Source organism: Uranotaenia lowii, chromosome 3 (assembly GCF_029784155.1).
Source record: "Uranotaenia lowii strain MFRU-FL chromosome 3, ASM2978415v1, whole genome shotgun sequence".
Classification (NCBI taxonomy): domain Eukaryota; kingdom Metazoa; phylum Arthropoda; class Insecta; order Diptera; family Culicidae; genus Uranotaenia; species Uranotaenia lowii.
Window position 1 is genome coordinate 37276667 of NC_073693.1, and position 23583 is coordinate 37300249.

Genomic DNA, 23583 nt, shown 5'->3' on the forward strand with positions numbered 1-23583 from the left:
GTCTCGTTGTGTTTTTGATGTACGAAATTACAGAGATAGCTAGTAGTATTTAAAATAGATTTGCATCCTGCATAACAATGGTTTCTTGAAAAATGGAACATTTTTTTTATTTACTTATTTCCATCTTGCTTTTTGTCAAAACTCAGTATTTCGCAGTGCCCGTGTTGACGATCTATGGCAGCAGTAAAATGCAGGTGTGTTTTAATTATCTCGTTTCAACCCCTTAAACATTCTTTGAATCATAATTCCATTTCAACAGGTTATGGACCCAGGAACGACTGGATCTGAGAAACTCATCATTGAGGCGCATTCTCTCGATGATTAAACTCATGTTCAGTTAGTCCTGCGCCAAAATAACTGACGTGCAGATACAAATAAATTGTATGAAAGTCGCTAACACTGCTGGCATAGCAGCAGCGAGTGGACCTCATTATGATCAGGCCGTGCTCCTAAAAAAATTATTTGAATCTTATTGCGCACGTCCGAGAAAAAAGGAGCGATCCATGACGTCCCTCGAATTCTTTTTTGCAATAAGTTTCTTGAAAACGTTATTGTGTGGGTTGATTAGGCACGAAATTAGGCGCAAAAGGCACAAAATGGTTTAAACAGTAGGGGAGAATGAGGATACTTGATCCCTAGGTATACTTGATTTCTCAGCTATATTTAGAAACTGGAATGTCTTACATAGATCAAATTTTCTAGAAAAATTGTCAAAAAGAACAAAACAACCAACACGTTTCTCAAAAAAATTTAAAAATTGTAAAAATTGTAACAAAATATGACTTAAAGATCTTTTTTATCACATTAAAATGTTTCCCGCGCGAAAAATTATAATAAACATATTTATTCCATTACTAGCTGACCCGGTGTGCTTTGCTACACCTTTCAAAAACAAATGTTATTTTCTTTTTAAATTTTTATTGTTTTGTTGGCATTATTTTAAATGAAATAACAACAAAATTCATAAGCAACCGCTTTAAAATGAGAACTACAGCTGGAGTTTCGAATTGCAATACAAAGATGACTTAAACAAATTTTCTGAATCTTGATCTGTGAATTTGTGTTAAAAATATGATAATTTAAATCTGTTTCTTTAAGCTTCGCCCTGAAAAAGGAGGGTCTCAAATTAATCTTACGCAAACAATCTAACTTATGAAATCAGGTTGTTTTTGCTTGATATGTTCTAAAAAAGTGATAAGAGAGCCCCCCTGTCCTCCCTTTCACCCCCTGCTGAATGGAGGACGGGATCTTTAATAATCATACCCATTTTTTTTCGTTCCCCAAAATCCTCTTATATCATATATTGTTCCATTGGTTGATAAGTTTTTGAGCTTTACAACAAAATTTATATGGAGCCCCCTCTTTTCTTCCCCTCTCAACACTGTGAAGCGTAAGAGTCTATAACAATCTTAGAAACATATCTCGTAACCAAGTACCTTTCCATGCCATATTTGTTTCCATTGGTTGGCTTCGTTAGCATAAATTGAGAACTTAGAACCTCACCTCCCTTCTCCTATGTACCTACTCACTGAAAGGAAGATGGTGTGTCAGATAATCATAGAATCATACAAAAATGAATTTTTATGTTAAGTTTTGTCCATTTCTCGGATTTTGTAAAAAAAAGTTAAATGCATTCCTCTTCCCTTCCTATATTCCTAATTCTATCCTTCTACTGCAAGAAAGGAATCGTTTCACATAGGAAAATTTCTGGTATTAAAATACCATCCCATGCCAAATTTGGTTTTATTTAGGTTGTAATTTATTGGGTTATGCATAAACTTGAAAGGAAGTACCATCTCCCCTTCCGTTCTCCCCATTGAATGGAGGGGTGAAAACTTAATATTCCTTAAAATATTTTTCGTATTCAAATACTTTATGATGCCAAATTTGGTATCATTTGCACGATTTATTCTCAAGTTATGCAAAAAATTTGTATGGAAGCCCCTTTTTCCCCCTTTATATCTTTCCGCTGAGAAAAAATAGGGCTTCAATTTATTATAAAAACATTTCTCGTATCCAAATACCCTCACATGCCAAATATGGTTCAATTTTCTCGATCAGCTCTCCAATTATACTGAAAATTGAAAGGAAGACCTCTCCCCTCCTTTTCATCCACTTTAAAGGAGTGAGGGAATATTCATAGAAGCATTCCTCGTACCCAAATATCGTTCCACGCCAAATTTGGTTCCATTTGCGGTTGTAGTTCTCGAGTTATGCAGTAAGAATTGTATGAAACTCCCCCTCCTCTTTCCTTACTCCCCGCTGGAAGAAGGAAGGGGTCTCAAACGATCATTAGAACATGTCACGTTCCCAAATACCCGCCCATGGCAAATTTGGTTTCATTAGCTTAATTAGTTTTTGAGTTTTGTAAAAAAATATAAAAGAGGCCCCTCCCCCCTTAATATCTCCCTACTGGAAAAAGGGAGGGGTCTCAAATAATCATAGCATTATTTTTCGTATCCATATACCTTTCCATGCTAAATTTGGTTCCATTTGCTTTATTAGTTTTTGAGTAATGTAAAAAATTATGAAAGAGCCCCCCCCTTTTCTACTGGAAAGAGGGAGGGGTCTCGAATAACCATTGAATTATTTTGCGTATCCAAATACCTTCCCATGCCAAATTTGGTTCCAATATCTTGATTAGTTTTCGAGTTATATGAAAAATTGTAAGGTAGCCCCCCTCCCCCCTTCCTATCACCCCATTGAGAGGAGGGAGGGGTACCTTATATTCATAGAAATATTCCTTGTTCCCAAATACCACCCCATGCCAAATTTGATACCATTTACTTGATGCGTTCTCGATTTATGCGAAAAATTGACTTTTGCTTGGGAGGCCCCTCCCCCCCTTCATGAGAAAGGGAGGGGTCTCAAACCATAATAGGAACCTTCCCCTGCCTCCAATACCCCCAGCTACCGAGTTTCACGCAAATCGGTTCAGTAGTTTTCGAGTCTATAGGGAACAGACAGACAGACAGACAGACAGACAGACAGACAGAAATTCATTTTTGTATATATAGATGTCCAACGTTAGAGTATGATATGAACTTCTTAATGCCATATTTTCAAAGCATATCATACTCTCAGTTTTTTGAAGAAAATTTTTTTCCAATATGTATGTTATGGGTTCACTTGATCCCTCGAGTCCAAAAAGATATATTTTTCTTCTGAATTGATGTTGATAATTGCTAAGCACGAAATTAATAATATTTATCCAATGACTAATATTTATCCAATATTTCCTGATAAAAAGTACACACAACAGTGCTTTTATTAAAAAATTTGAAAAATTGTTCCTTTAAGACTGCTATGAGAATATCGTAGTAGACAAACTTAGAGAATACTTTTCGTCTGATACTTATAAACTGTGAAATGAAAACTAATATGGACAAAAAAATCAATGGATCTTTTATCTTTAGATTTTGTCAAGGGCTCCCTGATTAAAGGATCAAGTCTAATTAAACTTTCAAAATATCACAATATTTTAAGTTCCACGAAAACGCTTCTAGTTTATCTAAGGGTTCATGTATCGGTCTAACGTTGTCAGAATTTTTTTCAGTTCCTATCTGGGTCGGAAAATTCCGGACAATTTCTTATAAAAACCTGGCAAAATCCAGGCATTTAATTTCAAAATTGACGACCGAATCCGTGCAAATTTTGTCAAAACTCAGAGATTTCTTGGCAAAAATTAAGAAACAAAATTAAGAAAAAAATTTCCTTTTGGAGTTATAGGTAAAAAAATACAACACAAATTATTATTTTTTATTTGCCAAATAAAGTGAATTGTATAAATGTTGTATAAATTTTGCATAAATTTTGTATGAATTTTGTATAAAATATCCGGGCAAACCCGGATAAAACCGGACAATCTGGCAACCTCAATCTAACTTTTGTAGCATAGAAACTTGAAATTAAACGCCTTCAGAAAATGCAAAAGATGGCGATCTGTAATTTTTTTCCGAAAAGATATGATGAAAATGAGAAAAAAGGATCAATTATCCCCATTCTCATTCATGGTTGGCCGAGAAAGGATACTCAAGAGAATTTAAAACATTTTTGCTCTAGGGACCAATTCCTTAACTTAACTCAATACAAATTTTCAAAGTTAAAAGTAAGCGTTTCAGGAACATTTGAGCGTTTCATGAGGCTTTTGCAGTTTGGAAGTCGTCGTGCTTTTTCATGAACCTTTATTTAGTTTTCAAGTTCCATAGGGCATCATTTTAGAATTTCAATGCTTCTTGTTGCTTTTGCATTTTATGCTGTTTAACATTTTAGCGTGGCTCAGTAGAGCGTTATCAAGTCTCAGTTCTAAAGGCTGCGGTTTAAATTTCCAAGTGAATATGCCTCTGGGTGCTTGAAGTTCTAAAATGTGTATGAATAGCTTTCATGTTAGCTTAATTTTGAGACTGGTAGTTTTGGGACTATGAAAATTCCTAGTCTAAAAATGTAAGGAAATGCTATATATCATAAAAAGTAGAAATAGCAAAACGCTGTTATTTGTGAAAATATACACGTCCACTAGGGATTTGAGTAACAAACTTCTGTTTGAGGTAGGAGAGTTCTTTTGTGTTTTGATTGTGAATTGTTCAATTTAACATATCTATTGCGACCGTTGGTAGTAGAGATGTACCGAATATTCGTTCTGCCGAATATTCGGCGCCGAATACCGCCAAAAAAACCGTTAAGCCGAATATTCGGCTCACCGAATAGTTGAGCTAAGTATTCGGTCGAATAGGCCGAATAGCCCGAATATTTACTACAGACTTGTAAAATTTTTCCAATGTTTTGGATAATTTATAGAATATTCAAAAATAATGTTGTAAAAGCTACACAATCATCATTTTACACTGTAGATCGTTAATACAGGAGAATGCTGACAAATATCGCATTATACTTTGATTAAAGTTTATTCCAGATTTTTTGGATATATTCAGGCTTGCCCACAAATTCAGTTAAGATTCCAGATAAGTCAAATCTGGCCGGGATGCCCAGATGTTTTTAAACTTCCTGAATTTTGTCAGATTATTTTCTAAATCAAATAAAAAAACTCAAATTTCTCTTTAAAAACTTCTATATTTGTGTTCAATAAGAATATTTCAAAAATTTCAAAAATACATAAATTTTGCCTTTTTTTAATTTTTTTTTTCTTAAAACGTCCTGAATGCCTAACCATGTGGATACGTGCAGTTGAAAGTATGGTATGCTTAAGGTTGAAAATCATCTTTCTTTTCAATAGCTATTTTAAAGATATCTTGCTCAAACTCGACCTTCAACTAGTACAATATCAAAGAAGCAAATTCAAATAGCTTAGCTCCTGTTCCGATTTGTTTTGTCCCAGATTTCACAGGAACGCAATGTCTTTGGGAACAAACGCCCTAGAAGAGACTAGTCATCAGATGTCTTTTCAGTTATTGGTAAAAGACCCCTACTTAAAAAAGGTCATCCGATAATATCATCTGGTTGAAAATAATCGACTGAAAACATGGGGGGCATTAATATGGAATAAAAAGAAAGCATTGAAATAATCGCTAAAGATTTTTTCATTAAAAACTCAATAGAATATTCGACCGAATATTCGGCCGAATATTCGTTTGACCGAATAGTTGAAAAGGTCAATATTCGGTATTCGGCCGTTCGCCGAATACCACTATTCGGTACATCTCTAGTTGGTAGAATTGAATTTGAAAAAAAAAATCAAACAAATTGCCCCTTTATCCAACATAATATTTCAAAAGTCAACATCAGTTCAACGAAATTTCTACAAGATTCTTTTGAAAACTACAAATATTTAAGAGAGCTTTCGTTTTTTAAACTATTTTTTGTTTCTCTTCATACCACAATGTCATTTTGATACCAAAACTGGGGGTCTGGGATTTGAGTTTCTTTGATTTTCTTAGTCTAGCATAAGGTTAACAGATTGCACGTTTTTATTCGGATTTGCCCGGATATTGAATAGGTACAAAGTTTGGGAACAGTGCGGCCCGGGTTGCCCGAATCTCATTGAAAAATGCCCGGAATTTGCCAGCTTTTATTCACACGCTAACTTTTGGCTACTCCTGAAAGGCGTTAAGTTGACCCGTTATTGAAAACCTTCATGATCTGTCAAATAACGGGTCATAGTCTTGGAACTTTGTAAGCTTTTGAATTTTATTTGCTTTTGTGAAAATTTACCTCTGCAAGGGGAACTGAACTGGATGATAAGGATTGTAGTAAGTTTTTTTTTTCAAAGAAATTGTTCTTAATCTAATATTTCCCAACAGTTGTTCCGGAACCAGTTGTATAAAAACTGCAAAAATTATGTGGTACTTGCGGACATGTATAAGATGCATCAAGTCTCCTTCGTTCTATGGCTGGTGGTAGAGTAAGTTTATTTAAAATAATTAAAAAAAAAATTTAAAAAGAAGTAAAACCAAATAATATTAAATCTAAGTTCATTTCAGAACTCGTAATTTTTATGCCGTCCTAATGATGAAGGTCCGAAAGATTTTCAAAAATTTTGCTAGTAATATGAATAGTTGGAAAATATACAATTGGTAACATTCAATTGTTTATTGATTTTGGATACCTTGCATGAAACATGATTGGCTCTGTCACTTGAAACTGCTCCAATCCCATAATCGAGCTCTTTTGATATAAGGAATAATTTTTATCCGCGTTAACATGATGAGTACCCCTTTGAGGGTAAAGGAATTTATCCAGAAAAAGGAGTTCTCCCAGTATTATTGAATAACGGATCAAAAGTTTTCGTTAAGGAATTGCGAAAAGATAGCGTGCACTTTGATTGACAAATCATACAACAAAAAAAAACAAATTGTGTTGTAAAATTTTTATATTTATGCCTCCAAAACGAATTTTTTTTCGCTAGTTTTGTAATAATAATCAAGAAAGGTTTTTTGAAAGCCTAAAATATGATTTGAAATCTAAGCTTTGATATATATTTTTTCCATTTGATTTCTTGATTTTTGTTGAGTAATTTCTGGGTTTTGACTACATTTGCCCGGCTTTTGTAAGAATTTTTGGTCGTCAATTTTGAAATCAAAGCCCGAATTTTGCCAGGTTAAAATTGCCCGGATAGGTGCTGAATATTCTGGCAATCTTAGTCTAGCATGAAAAAAAATCAAAGGACTTGGCGATTTGTATCACTTATAATAGAGGTTTCTCGCTTAAGGTTACCCTCTTTTGTTTTTATTTACATGGTTTTTCGTCTCACGACATAACCTGATGAACAATATTCCTCCAATTCACTCGGTCCATGGCGACCGTTCTCCAACTTCTTGGACATCCCACATTCGCCAGATCACGCTGCACTTGTTCTAAGCATAAACCCTTTTTAATATGTTTCGATACAACCATGGTATAACCAAATCCAGAAAAAGTCCTTGGTTCAATTTAAACACCGAACGAGCAGACGTAAATAGAAATCTAGCTTACAAAATCACCCGAGAAATTTATAATCTTGTTGCTTATAGGAAGTTTCGAGATCGTGTTAATCTTCTTGTTAACAATGCGAAAAGAAATCATTTTAACCAATCCCTCAACCTTAATCTACCGCCATAAAGTTTATGGAAAATATTTTAAAAAATACTGGAATTACCATCTCAAACTCTATTTCCTTAAATAACTTTCATGCCGAAATAATAAACCAAGCTTTTTCTAAAGTTTAAACCAAAAATGTTCAAAACAGAAACGTGTTAATATCTAGCTGGAATTTATATTTCTTTCGAAAAGTTGAAGAGTTCAAAGCATTAACCTGCTTTTTTGAGATCCAATCTAATCCAGATAACATTCCCCTTTAATTTTTAAAAATATAACAACCCCACATATTAACTCCCATAACGAACACTTTCAATAGAATTTTAGTTTCAGGAAAATATCTTCAAAAATGGAAACACTCAAAAATTATTCGAATCAAAAAGAAAAATAATTTGAATTCGTTAGATAACCTTCGCCCTATAAGTATACTTTGTGCTCTTTCGAAGGTGTTTGAAAAGATTAAAAAAATTCAAATCTGTGGGTTTCTATCGGAAAACGAAATTATTACTCATATCAGTCAGAATATCGACGAAAACACAGTACTAAAATTGCGATGATTAAAGTACGAGATGACATAGGCTCAGTAATTCCAGGGCTCGATTTTTTATTATGATTCTGCTTGACTTTTCTAAAGCATTTGACACGATTCATCAAGCTATTCTTTGCAAAAATTTCCACAAAATTTGGGATTTGGAATTTGAGCGACGACTTTGATAAAATCGTATCTGGAGTCTGGAGCATCTCATGGCTCTATTTTTGGACCCATACTTTTCACCATGTATATCAACGATTTACCTTATGTTCAAAGATTTTTACAAATACACATTTTTGCAGATGATGTACAACTCTATTCAGATTGCACAAACTTGACAGAACAGTGTATTAATACCCGAATCAATGATGATCTCCAGTCTACCCATGCTTCTTCAATGAGAAACGCGTTGTCTTTGACGTGAATAAATCGTATGCAAGTTTTTGTAAATAAGAATAATTCGATGCGAAAAAATCCGAAAATTTGCACACTCCGATAAAAATTATGTTCGAAGCTGTAAATGAAAGTTTTAAAATACAGTCCAACTTTAAATTGGATTCGTATCAGCAGTCCTCGGAAAAAAAGTAACTCTTTGAGAACTCTTCGACTTTATAAAATATTTTTGGATACAGAGATGAAGATTAAATTTTGTACAATGATATAGTATGCAGAAGGATTTGAAGTTTGTTCTGGCGTAACTAGTTATTATTCGAAATAAGATCCAAGGCCCTTGAATTCTATCAACGCACAACATGTAACATTAAAAAAGATTTAATGTCTTACGTTACTGAATAAAATATGTTCAATAATCTATATATATAAAAAGCAATTTCTGTATGTTTGTTTGTTTGTTTGTTTGTTTGTTTGTTTGTTTGTCCTTTATAGACTCAGCCGTCTTAGGAGCTAGAGAGCTGAAATTTGGCATGGATGCTCATTAGGACCAGGAAAGATGAAAAATGTTTTTAGATTTTCGAATGATCCCTTCTGAAGGGGGTCGTCCATACAAGACAAATATTGTTTTCGCGATATTGACGTTACTTTTCGTCGGATCGTGATGAAAATTTGCACATGAGTGTTTTGCAAGACAAGCAATCGATTTCAGGTATCAAATTTATTGTAAGGGGTCAGCCAAAGGGGTCGTCCATATTAACTGTTCACTATTTTTGCGATATTTTCGTTATTATACATCGTGTTCAGATGAAAATTGGTACACGGTAGTTTTGACTGACGTGCAATCGATTTTAGGTTTCAAATTTAGTGTAAGGGGCCGGCAAAAGGGGTCGTCCATATTAATTTTTCAGTATCTTAGTGATATTGACGTTTTTACACATCGGATTGGGATGAAAATTTGCACGTAGGAGTTACTAGGGACAAACAACTGATTTCACTTATCCAAACTGAAATCAGGGGTCGGCCAAAGGGGTCGTCCATGTTAACTATTCACTGTTGATGCGATATTGTCATTATTATGCATCGGATTCAGACAAAAATTGGTACACGAGAGTTATGAGAGATGAGCATGGATATCAGGTATTGAATTCAGTGTAAGGGGCCGGCAAAGGGGGTCGTCCATATAAACCTTTCAATATTTTTGCAATATCGTCGTTATTATACATCGGATTGGGATGAAAATTTGCACACGATAGTTTTCAGGGATGGGCAATCGATTTCAGATGTCAAATGTTTTGCCAGGGGTCGACGAAAGATGTCGTCCATATAAAATATATTTTCACTGTTTTTAGAAATATTCACGTTATTATACAATGGATTGCTTTGAAAATTTGCACACGGGAGTTCAATCGATTTCAGATATCAAAGATTGTATAAGAGGCTATGAAAAGGGTTTAACTTTTTGGCAATAATTGCGTTTTTATGCAATGATTTAGTCGAAATTAATACACGTGGTTTTTTTGGCACGGTACATTGATTTCTGATTTCAAATTAAGTAGCAGACGACAGACGAAGTGATCGTCCAATATTTTTGCAATTATTACTTAACAATGAATTCAGAAGTGCATCTGGAAAATGCTGGGCAATTGACTTTGAAAGCGAGACGGAGTTCGTATGGGATCAGCTAGTAGTAATAATAAAAAGGCCCGCAGCTAACCTATCTCGCAGGAGGACCGTCGTGATGTTGCTATTTTGGATCCCGAACACCACCAGAACGTTGTTAAACTTCGCACGCCACCCCTGCCATGAAGAACAGACGCTTACAGAGCCGACTATCTCAGTTCGCATGCGACCAAAGCATCAACATTATCAGCAGAATTTATAGGCCAGTCTCGTTTGAACTACGGTACGTTGCACATCGTGTGTGTGAGCTGAATCGAAATCTAATTTATTTTTCTTCTCTCCTTCCACACGCTATTGTCGAGCGGTGCAATGACCCACAACGATACACCAAGGTCATCGAAAAATGAAGTTCGAGTGCGGAAATATCACGAAAATTATGCTGGGCCATATCTCGTTATGGCTGAAACAAATGTCGGAAATATATCTGCTGCGAAGATTGCTAAAAGTCTGGTGAAGAAATTTGGTGACGATTTTATACGTGCTATGCCGGTTTCTAAAACCAAAATGAAAATTTTGATGCGATCGAGGGATGCTGCTAATGAAATAGCAGGCATCGGTACCTCAAATGAAGTGCGTTTTTTTATCCCCCAACGGCTGGTGGAGTGCCTTGGGGTAGCCTATATTGAGCCGGATATTTGTGATGAAGAATTGAAGTTTGCTAATGCGTACGATAAACGCAAGTCGAATCAAGTTGATAACCCGGAGATAGTTCATGCTCGTCGTGTGCTTAGAAAATTAGCTGATGATAAAGAGGAAGCCCTGTTTACGGTGATTTTTACTTTCGCTGGGCAGAGTTTACCTACTCACATCGAGTTGAATAGAGTGCTTTATTCTGTTAAGCAGTACATTTATCCTGTCCGCCAGTGTGGTAACTGCTGGCGCTTGGGACATGATAAAAAAGGATGCAAGAGTGCTAAACGCTGTAACCAATGCTTGGAGCAAGTGGGCGGCGAAGATCATGCATGTGAAAATAGTGAGCCCCAGTGCGTTAACTGTTTGGGCTCCCATCGGGCCAATGATCACAAGCTTTGTCCGAAAATAATTCAAAAAAAGAAAACCGATAAAGAGCGGCGCGACACTTTTTCACAAGGACGTGTCGATTGGTTTTGTGGAACAACTTCAAATGAATCATCAAACTCACTAACTATCATCTCCCAACCAACAACAAAATCCACCGTGGCAGTTGCTTGCCAAACAAGTAATGTTGACAAGAATGGGTCTAATCCTTCCAGCAAACGTCGTCATAATGTCGATTCGGACGATGAGCTTCCCCAACTTGAAGTTAACATTTCTGACGGGGTTTGCGATTCGATCCGATCGACGATTGAATCTACTGAGGTCATCGATATCGTTGCAGAGGCTCTGGAAGTTCCTGAGGAAGATGTTGAAACTCGACAAAAAATTCAACAAATGGTTTTGGAGAGAATTTCGGATGTTGTAAGTGATAAAATGAAAGGATATTTTGCTAATCTCAGATTATGAAAAACACCACACCGAGCACTTTAACAGCCACCGTTCCTCTGCAATGTCTACAATGGAATTGTAGAGGGATAAATAGTAAACGCTCATCTTTAATCCAGCTCATAAATACACACAATATCAATATTTCGCTTTTGAGTGAAACACATCTCGACAATCACACAAACTTTAGTCTACCGCAGCACACCATTTTTCGTAAAGATCACAGACGAAACTCGATGGGCGTAGCCATCGCGATTCGTTCAGAACTGAATCCCGTAGCATTTCCTATTGCACTGTCAGCGGATATTCAAGCCGTTGCCTGCCAGATCAAATACATCTCCGGGTTGATCACTATTGTATCTGTGTACATACACCCGCAAGCCAACATATCGCAGACTCAGTTTGATAATTTTTTATCAACCGTTCCGAAACCGTGCATCATTGGAGGAGACTTTAACGCAAAACATCACCTATGGGGAAGCGATCATGGAAACACACGTGGAGACCGTCTTCATCAAGCCATCGAAACATCTCATCTCGTCATTCTCAACAATGGTCAGCCAACTAGGTTTGATGTAAACCGGTCGTGGGGCGCAATTGATATCACGCTGGTTTCTTCGAGCCTTAGTTTGTGCTTCGACTGGGAGGTTTTGGATTCACCAAATGGAAGCGATCATTTTCCGATAGTTTTTCATTCGAGTACTACATGCGCGATGAAATTCTACTCTGGAATCAATGTTCGGAAAATCGACTGGGAACGTTTTACCGGAAGCCTCGAGGAATCATTCGTCGAAAATGGAGAACCGGATAGCTTTGATGTCTTCTTTGAGCTGATTTGGCAAGCACTGCGCAGATCCTGTCCATCAGTAAACTCGAACCACACTCGCCGAATACCGCAACCCTATTGGGACGAAGAGCTAACAGAAGCGAAGAAAGCCACCAGAGTTGCTTTCCGCGCTTGGAAACGAGAGCTGTCAACCGAAGCTTACGAAGGGTACGCTAATACAGAACGAAGGTTCAGAAATTTGGTACGCGAGAAGAAGAGGAAAAGTTGGCAACATTTTTGTGATAGTTGTGATAGTTCTACGTCCCTCACAACCTTATGGAGGATGGCTAGAAGATTCAAAGGGCGCGGAGAGCCATCAAAAAACCTTAGAATTTCGGACAATTTGGCCAACGATGTTTTGGACAAGTTGGCTCCCTCATCTGCCAAAAATCCACCCCCGGCTTTTCTACAATGTTCGTGTTGCCCTTAAACTGGTTTACCATTCTCAGTATCGGATATTCAAGCAGTTTTAAAAATCGGTAAAGATTCGGCTCCTGGTTTGGATGGTGTTCCATATTCCGTCATAAATCATCTCCCATGGGCGGCGCTTAGTCAGTTGCGAAAAATCTATTGCCAAATTTTTGCTTCAGGAAGAATTCCGGAAAGCTGGAAAACCTTTAAAATTGTACCGATTCCTAAAAGTGGTCATGATCCGATTTCTCCTTCTGCTGTTCGCCCAATCGCGTTAGCTTCATGTTTTCGCAAAGTGTATGAACTCATAATCAAAGATCGACTAGAACATTTCATCGAAAACAACAACTTATTCCCTTCAGCTATCAACGGTTTTAGGAAAGGACGAGGAACAATGGATGCGTTGTTTCCCCTGATTAATGAAGCTTCTTTAGCTTTGAAAAGAAGAGAGCATGTGGTGATAGGTAGCCTCGATATCAAAGCCGCCTACGACAACGTGGAAATTAATGTTCTGGTCCGCGAATTACGCTCATTAACAGTCCCTGAATGCCTAGTAAGAAGTATCTTCCATCTTTTTGAAGAAAGGAATTTGTGCATTTCAAATGGATTAGATTCAATATCTAGGACAACGTGGAAAGGCCTTCCTCAGGGATCTCCACTAAGTCCGTTATGCTTTAATGTTGTGATCAGTGGATTGATCAACAGTGTCCCTCCTGATGTGATAACCGTAAATTACGCCGATGACACAACAATTGCTGTAAGAGGAACCTCGCTGGAGCATAGTTGCGAATCTCTCCAAAGGGCAGTGGATATAGTTGTGGAAAATATTTTCGACCTTGGGTTAGAACTTTCGCCCACGAAATGTAAGTGCCTTCTGATCTCGACACAACAATGCGATAATCCCCCAGAAATAAATATCGGCGGTTGCACTTTGGAATACGTCAGATCCCTGAGGTTACTCGGCATGTACCTCACACGAAATCTGTCGTGGTCGTGTCATATTAGAGAGGTACAAAAACGTACGGCTCCGTATCTTAACTTTCTACGAAGCATATCGGGCCAGTCATGGGGAGCACATCCAGCAGCAATGTTAGCTATTTTCAAGTCATGTGTGAGATCAATATTGGAATACGGTTCCATATTTATGACGGAGTTAACACAAAAAGAAGCCATCGTTTTGGATAGACTACAATGGGCAGGAATTCGAATCTGTTTGGGCTCCACAAAAACCACCCACACAGGTTCACTCGAAGTGATGGCTGGTATTATTCCGCTGCAACAAAGAAGAGAACTTGCTGTCATGCGTTTTGTAAATAAAAGAGCGTCACTTTCTTCTTGGCATGGTCAATACTCCAGACCGATCTTGGAAGGTGGCTTAGTGGCTACGGGAATACACCGCGCCATAAGAATGCTTAACGAATTTATTCCACTTGAACAGCCTCTAAATAATCTCCCATGCTACATGGTCAACCGTGAAGTTGTAAGAACAATAATATCCATTGATCTCACTGTTAAACGGTTATGTTCAGAACACCAGAACTCATCGGCAGCTGATTTGGTTTCAAACTATCTCTTGGAAGTGTATGCCAACGCGAAAATCTTGGCAACTGACGGGTCGAAAGATATACACGGCACAGGTTATGCTGTGGTAAATAGTTTTGGAGCGCCTGCAGAAGGGATCAAACTCGACAGTAAAGCATCAGTTTATATGGCAGAGCTTCTAGCAATCAGGCATGCTGCGAAAATGATCGTAAGCCTTCCTGTTGCTCAGTATATTATTCTAACCGATAGTTTGAGTTGTCTCACGAGCCTTCAAAAAATCAACATCAATCAAAAATATCCCGTTGCTTGGTACGATATAAAAGCTTCCATTCTTGAAGGACAAAGAATGGGGCACGAGATCCATCTGATATGGGTTCCGTCTCACAGAGGTATTCCAATGAACGAGTTGGCAGATCAAGAGGCGAAAAGTGCGTGCATCAATGGTGGTACAGCAGATTATATTTTAACATCATTCGACATCCAGTTTCCGATTCGGCGTACAACAGTGCACAAATGGCAAGCAAAGTGGAATGCAGGAACTAAAGGACGTTTCTGTCACAGCATCATCTCTAACGTTTCGCTCCAACCATGGTTTAGTAGCTTGGATCTCAACCGCAGACAAATTAATTAATATCAAATTAATATCAAATCATTCACGGCTCCCTGCTCATCTGACTAGAAATGGTATCCTATTGGACGCGACGTGCAGTTGTGGCGAATCCATCGCAGATCCTGATCACATTATCTTCGCATGCAGCAGATTTGAAAATCTTCGTAGACCTATTTGGCGAATTTTAATGAAAAAAGGAATTCCACCCGATATTCATTTGATACTAAAAAAGAAAGACATTGAATTATATAAAACGATAGCTAATTTTGTAATTGAATGTAAAATAGACATGTAAGTAGAAGAGTAATTAACACTTGGCCGGTTATGTTATAGAGGTAAAGCCAATAAAAAAATTAAAAAAAAAAAAAAAAAAAAGAATTTATAGGCTCAAGAAGTGAATAAAATCTCTAAGTAATCGCCATTTTTAGCTGCATTATGTTCTACAAAGAAGTCATTTGAGCCATATCTAGATTAATTTTTGAAAAATTGTTAAAAACAGCATAGTTCTGGAAAACCCGCATCTACCAGTCCACAGTCAAACTGTATTTCAAAGATGACACGTGCGTATCTCTTAAATGAGCGGGCTTCACCTGGACATATGGTCCACAACATAGTACAAAGTACACATTTGGGTTGTAGTAGGTTGGAATTGTAATTTTCCCCGATGGGTGTTGTTACATTTCCCCCGCTGATGTTACAAAGCATGGAGTTGATCCGCCGGCGATAAGGACAACAACAACGCGACCACAAACCACATGTAAACACCGTTATAAAAACGTCAAGTTTGATTGACAACAACTGTGCGCGGGTGGGAAAGGGGGTTGAACTGGGTGGTCCGATTACATTCTACAAATTGGCTTAAGAGAAACAACTGTACTGGGAGTAGTAGGAAGTTGTAACACTGGGATTATCACTTGACTGATAGATTGATGGGTAGCGGGAAAAAGCCTGATAAACATATTTATTGGAATTTGTAAGCTGTCGTCTTTTGGTTTTTTTTTGTCAACTGATAGAAGAAAATGTATTGTTGTAATTCTACTCACGCGGTGTCGTCCTCGGCCGGATGATGTCCACCCCGCCCTTGGGGTGTTTGATCAGCTGCCCCCGGTTCGGGTCCGGTGTGTAGCGTGAATCCAGGGAACCGCCTCCGCCTACGCCCCCGCCATTGTGTTTGGGTCCCCCGGACATGTTGGAACTGAAGGAGTTTTCTCCCTTTTTGTAACCCCCACCAGGATAGCCGAGGGCCAGTTCCTGGTCCTGCCGTTTGCTGCAGCATTTGTTACCCATTTCGGCTTTTTTTTGTCTACTTAAAAGAGTGGGTTCCGAAAAAGTTAAACTAATCTACAGGTTTCGGGAATCGATCCTTAAACGGTACTTTTGTAAAGAGGGTTCTCGCTTTGCCAAAAGATGCTTGGCTGGACTTGAAACTTTTTCGCCTTCGGCCAATTCTATGTAGGATACGGCGATTTTATTTCTGTTTTTCAATGTTTAAATGCTTATTTACAGGCTAATGTTGTGCCGATTGATTTTCCTTGTTTAATAATATTGTGATTTTTTTTTGGTTTGGTTTGGTTTCAAAGATATTGTGGCGACGTTGCTTGCGGTTGTGTGATGGACACACCAGGCACACTGTGGGCTGATTTGACTTCTTTTTCTCCTAGGTTCCTAAACGTTTTCTCTGTGGGATCCGGATATGTGCGTTCCGTTTCCGTATGTGTAAAAGATTAAACGAATTTTGTGTGTCTGTCTTTTTTGTCCGGTAAAACGCCCGGATACGATGCGCGTTCGTTCTAGCTTAGAATGCTAATTGTTTTGCGATTATCTTGGCACGATATTCATAAATGCTGTCGGTTCCTTTCCTCTTATTCTCCTTCTGTACCTTGATGTTGAATTGGCGCAACTTTCATGTGATTTTTCCCCGGCTACAAAAGTGCGCTCTACAATCGCCTAGTGGTGGTGTTAGAAAAATCTATAACCGGATCAAGATGATGATGGCGGTGACACTACCAGTAAACTGCTGCCATCGGGGTCTCCTTGATGGCTGTGCGACTTCGACGACGATCCGGCGGCCGTTTGTGGCCGATGGTGAAGATGATGGCGACGTGGATGAGATCGATGATAAACCAACATTCGTCTAATGTGGTACCGTTGGAAACCCTTCAGCATATGCCCGACCCTTGAAGATTTTTCTTCCTCGCCCGGGCAGAAGTAATTAATTCACTTGACCAACTTTCCCGGTTCTATTGGGGGTTCATTTTCCGCTTGCGATGCAACTTTCCGACCGGAGCAGAGAGTCCTTAGTAGTGTCCGCCGAAAAAAACTTTTTTCATTACAGATGTTCTACCAGAAAACCCGGGGAAAGAGTGATGTTGCGGCGATGATCGAGATAAGTACACTCCCAAAAGAGTTGTTATAATAAATTTCGTCCTTCTGGCCTTTTTTTCTCTTATAACCCCAAGGCGGTTGCAGGGAACAAATCACGACGACGCAAAGTGGTCGAAGATTCTTTAGGATGGAACTACCGAAGCCGGAGATGACGATGACGATGACTGTTGTTGTGGTTGTTGTTCTTCTGGTATCCCTTCCTGTTGTTGCTGCGGGCAGCCAAAATGCAAATCCACTCTCAGGAGTTTACTTTTGACTGCCATCTTTTGGTCGCCACCGCTATTCTACACGGTTTCTTGGCTATGATGTTGGGTTCAATTTCTGCGGAAGGAAAGAAACGAAAGTTGCCGGTTAGTGTAAATTTTTTCCATGTTTATGAAATGTTGGTTTTTTTTGGAGCAGTTTCATGGATTGGATAAGACTGCATCCATTTATATTCATCAATTCAATGCAGTTTTTTTTAAAGATATCTTTTTTCTTATGAGGTTCTTTTGAAATAATAAAAATCATATAAACGGGATTTGACTTCATCTGAAAGAGGATTGACATTAGGATCAGATATAGGGTCAGCCTTTTTTCCAGAATCGGCATTATAAATTGAGATTTCTAGACCACGATAATGACGGAGAGTTGGAACCGCACCAGAATCAGGATCGTTTCTGGGTAATGGATCTGAAGCAGGACTAGGATCATGATCAAGATCATGAGCAGATATAGAATTGGGATCGTGGTTAGTTTGGAGAATATGATCGTAATCAGAATAAGGATAAGTATTACGATAGAGCTTAATATCAGGAACTAGAACTTAAAATAGAAAAAGTTCAAGTTCGAAATCAAAATCTGGATCCGGATTATGGTCATGATTCAAAATCTGGATCAGTATCAGGACAGGAAAAAAAATCAGTATCAGGATCAGGTTCACAACCAGGATGCAGATCTGAATCTGTATAAGGCGCAGGAATTCAGATTCAGAATTCAGGGTCCACATCAGGATTCGAATTCGAATCTGAATCTTCATCAGAATAAGTGTCAAGATCAGAATCGGCATCCGGAACAAGGATACGGATAGTTGTTTTATCAAAATTCTGAACCATACTTTCTCGGAAATAGTACAGAAGATATCTAAAAGAATGTAAGGTACACCGGGGTAAGTGGGGACGCGGGGTAAGTGGGGACGGTGGCTATTAAAACAATACTGTGAACTATTTTTTCAAACTTTTAATGCAGAATGTTAAATTTACTTGTAATCCATCCAATAACTGTAAAAGAGATACGGTTCCGACAATTGCGGATGTTTACGGTGACTTTTTGTAAATTTTCTATTTTTAACTACGATGTGGAGTTGAAGTACATCTTTTTCAATCGCAAATTTCTCGTAAACTAACTGGCTCTTGACGAAAAACTCTACATTGAAAAAATCCTTACATTCGAAACAACCAGTTAGGAAAAGAAACGACGGTTAAAAATTAAGAAAAAGGGGTTTATTTGCAAAAATCTAAAATGTTGTCTCCAAACCCTACCTGGGGTAAGTGGAGACGGCTTTATATATACTTGATGTTTACACATTTTTTTAATTTTCTCTCCTTCATTCAATAAAATTTAGCTATATTTAACATTCAGATCATGAAAAGTTGGGAAAAGTACTTATTTTTTTCTAAAATAAGTATATGTTTTCGATAATATCGGATTACACACAATAATTATTGAAAGATGCCTTATTAATAGTACTAGGAACTTTTTTCAAAATTTCGGACGGTTCGAGCAATAAAGTAACGTATTCAACCAAAAAAAACACAAATTTGTTGAAAGTTTCATGAGAAATCAAAGGGAAAATCTACCGTCCCCACTTACCTAAAGCTAAACTAAAGCGGGGTAAATGAAGACACCAGCAGTCCATAACCATTTACGTGATAACTTTTTTCGCTTTGCGTCTATCAAGCTCATCTCTTCAGCATTTGTGAAAAACATGTTCAGCATCATATTGAACGCAATTTTATGAAAATTGACTCACTGCTGATTTTTTAATGATTTTTAAAAGTTGAACTATATGAAAAACCGTCCCCACTTACCCCGGTGTACCTTAAATCAGATTCAGATGACTATATGCAGGGCTGGTAGCGGTTTGACAATGAAAAAGTAGGGGCTTTAGTGACCAAAATTTGAAAAAAAGTGACCAAATAGTGACTTTGAGGACCGAAAAAAGTGACCAAATAGTGACTATGTAGAACGAAAAAAGTAACTTTGAACTACAAATAATGTGACCAAATCAGGCCGTGCGAAGGACCCGGCCAGGGGGGGGGGGCTGGGTTTCGAAATTTAGATAAAAATAATAACAATACAACAAATAAAAATTTTAAAATGAAAAGGTTTTCTTACACCGTTTGTCACTCATGTTCAACACACAAACTAAACAAAAGACTGATAAAAAAAATTTGGAACCATATTACAATGAATGTTTCAAATTTTCGATAAGTCAAGAAAGTAAGAAATAAATTAGTTTCTAAAGAATTTCTTAGCAAATTTAAAATTAAAAAATCTGAATTCTAAAATAAATGTCCAATCTTGTACAAAACTTACCATGAATAGATTTCAGGAAAATGATAATAATTGTTAATTTTTATTCATCTAAATTTGGAATTCTTTTCCTCATTTACAACTGGAAGTTTAGTGAGAAATTCCGCTGTAATTTTTTAATTTGAACAGAAAATATTTAATCACGATTTAAAATGTGAATTAGCGATTACTGAATAAGAAATAAATTTTGAACAGAATTTATTCAATGGTTTAATTTAATTTGATAAAAAGAAGAATATATTTATGATTATTTTAAAAGTGCCAGTTATTTAAACCAGACATAAAACCTTTAATAAAGTAAAATTCTCCAGTTATCAAAATTTCTTTTTTGAAGCTTAAATAATAACTTCATGTTCCACTACACTGACACAGAAATGATAGAAAATGAGTAATTACGTGAATGATAAAAACTGATGAAAAATTAAAAATAATGAGTACAAAACTTTTGTTATTAATATTGAAAGCACAAATCAAGTACAAATTTAGTTAACATTGCGTATTAAAATTTATTTTTAAAGTTGCTACTTAGAACAATTTTTCAAACTTTTTAGATTAATTTAAAAATCATGATCGATCCAAAAAACATGATTTCATATAAAAAATATTAATAAAAAGTTTTTAAATATTCAATCGCAGGTTTTAAGGCTTTAAATTACAAGCTCTGAGTATTTTGTCTCTTTTGATTAAAATATTGGGTCCTGAAATAACAGAAGGTTGAAATTATGTTTTATTATTAAAAAATGGGAGTTAAAGGCTTATGGTTGAAGAACACGAAAATTCAGAATTTAAAAACAAGGAAACAATATTTAAAAATATGTCTTAAAAATTTAAAAAGTTTGATTAAAAAAATTCGGCAAGTTGATTAGAAAATTGAAAAAATAAATGTACAATAAAGTTCGGTAAATTTACTTGAAAATTGAAAAAACAATATGGAAATAAAAAAGATAAGTTTTTAAAAACATTTCAGGAAGAGTTTTTTCAATAAACATGTTTCACTATAACCATTTTGGTGCTTATTTTTTTAAATTATTGATTTGGTAAATAGTGTCCTAAACCAGAAATTTTGTCAAATTCGGCCGAAAACATTTAGTTTTGGTGATAAAGAGTTTATTACTAGTAAAATCAATCATTTATAGATAACTGATCATGGAAAAATGTCATTACAAGTATTTTTGACATCACAGCAGAAAGTGTAAAAAAACCTGATTCTATTTAAAGCTCATCAATTGATTCAATGATTTTGATTTGAGTTTTTGTAAAAAAAAGTGCAGAAACTTCTCTAAAGATTTTTAATTATTTTCAAAAGTCATTTCAATAACAAAAGCTGATAGAAATATTGCATACATATTTAGATTCGGAGAACCCAAATTAGTTGAAATTACCGTTTAAATTCATTGCACCTAAGAGAAATGTAAATTTTTTAGCCTTGTGTAAATTTTTAAACCTTTTTTTAAGTATTTAGAAGAACAAAAGACACGAAATAAATTTGAGTATGAAATTGTTTTTTTAAAGAATATTTCATATCAACATAACATTTGTTATAACATAAAAGATTTAAAAAAAATGGTTCGTTTCAATCTCAAACTTAGTTACACTTCTTAATAAAAACCCATTCCAAAGACGAGATAGGGTTTTTGTATATCAAGTTTTGAGATCCAATGCAAAAGGTTGATTGAACTAAAAAATAAAATCTACAATCAAAGTTAGTTTCAATTCATGAACGTCAAATAATGTCGTAGATCGAAATGTCTCAAGCCAAGGGTGATTCATGCCGAAATTCCGCCGGAGGCGAAAAAAATTTCTAACTGACTGAACAAGTAATTTACCGTTACTACCGTCAATATTAACACGCGCAATTCAAATTATTCTTTCATTGGTTTATTTTCGGTGAAAAAAGTGACTTTTGGTGATAAAAGTGACCATTTTTCGGAAAATAGTGACTTTAGTGACCAAATGATGAAAAAAGTGACTTTTTAGTGACTGACCCAAAAAAAGTGACCAAGTCACTAAAAAGTGACTCGCTACCAGCCCTGCTATATGAATAATAATCAAATTATTAACCACACCCATAGAAGAGGTTGCAAAAATCCAATGCCTATTTAGCTTATCTCTGTGCCGATAATGCGCTGAAATGTGCACTATGCCGAAGACGGTATGTTTGAAAAACCGTAACTGGCATAAGGACTCGGCTCCCAACCAAAATGATGACCACTACATTCAAGCGAAACAAGAAAAACATTTTATGGGATTTCCTTCCTATTGGATAATTCATCCCAGAAACAAGAAAATAAAAATTAAAACCACAGCGCCGTAGTGAGAATCGAACTCAAATCACCAATTATATCGTCTTGCCAGTCCATCATTTTAACCAGCGCCAAAGCCGGGCAGCTTGGCCGGTGGAAGAAATATTTTTGTTGTTGCTTTTGCTACACACGCACAGTGATCGGATCGCTGGCTGCCTGGTGTTGCCCGGTATTTATTCGATAAACGTGAATTCGTTTTTATTTTGTTTCTTTCAGACATACGCAATTCGGTTAACTTGGGAGGTTAATGCCGGTGGGAGCAAATCGAATCAGCACCGGTCGCGTTATCATCTTGTACCAATGATGCCTTGTACCAATGATGCCGCCATTGGCACAGAGACTGAATTGTGGGTGCAGGAACTTTGATTTAACCCTCATCCGTGTCAGATTTTTCCATCTGTCTTGACCAGTAGACTGATTCGATTTGGGATCATTTTTTAATTTCTCAAACCCTGGGGTCTAAAAAAGCTTCGTTTTAGTTCAAAACTCATCCATGATTTTTTGCTGCACGTTTAAATAACCTTTACATAAGTAAATTTGAACTTTAAGGATTGTATGGGAAAATGGAATATTTTGTACTGAAAAATCAGTATCATTTTTGTTTTTCCTGTGAAACCGAACCTGATGGTTTTTCTGCCAATTTATAAATTCTCTGGATCTTATTAGGCAAAAAAGTTATTAGCTGTTTGACAGGAGTATGTCTTTTGGCATTGATAAACGATAAATTCAATTGACATCACTGCTTGTGCAACACAAAGCATTGCATGAAAAGTAGTCATGCAATACCTCGTTAGGCACCCAGCTGCCCACCGGTAAAATAAACAAAATACGGTGTGCAAGTCGTGCGCAAAATATTTGGACTGCTTGTGGGGAGATATTTTTGAATTTTTTGTAATGGACAGCAAAACGAACTCTTTAGCATTCACCTGGCAGGTTGCCAGGCAGAAACTATTCGTTGACAAGTCCCGCCTGTATTTTTCGGAGATAAACATGGAGAAATAAATTGAAAAATTCAAAGTCGCGCACTTGAGGTGGCTAATGATCTGTAGAAAACGGCAAATTTCTCAGTATTTCATAACGATTGACAAGATGAATAACTAAAAATACAAAGAAGATTGCCTCCAAACGCGACTGTTTTGCCTGCAAAGCACTTTAATAGGTTTCACAAAATTTAAATTCTGTTTAAGTTTGATCTGGAATCGTGCCATTACGCAAAAAAGGTGGTGGAGTAATAAAAACTCAAATATGTTGTTTTTGTGCCGAAGAAGAACAGTCGGCTAAATTTGTTATAACTTCGTCCAAACTCAAAATTTTGTGTTATTTTGAAGGCCAAGCT

The 23583-nt window shown here is 36.7% G+C and overlaps 1 protein-coding gene across 2 annotated transcripts in view; it reads right to left on the reverse strand.

Annotated features, from left to right (window-relative positions):
- Window positions 1-23583, reverse strand: part of LOC129757407 (tyrosine-protein kinase Src64B) — a 224839-nt gene that overhangs the window by 4679 nt on the left and 196577 nt on the right. For both annotated transcript variants that reach the window (XM_055754619.1, XM_055754618.1), the window contains exon 3: window positions 16029-17691. In XM_055754619.1, coding sequence (XP_055610594.1) covers window positions 16029-16272 — 244 coding nt within the window. In that variant the 5' untranslated portion in view covers window positions 16273-17691. The remainder of the gene's footprint in view (window positions 1-16028; window positions 17692-23583) is intronic.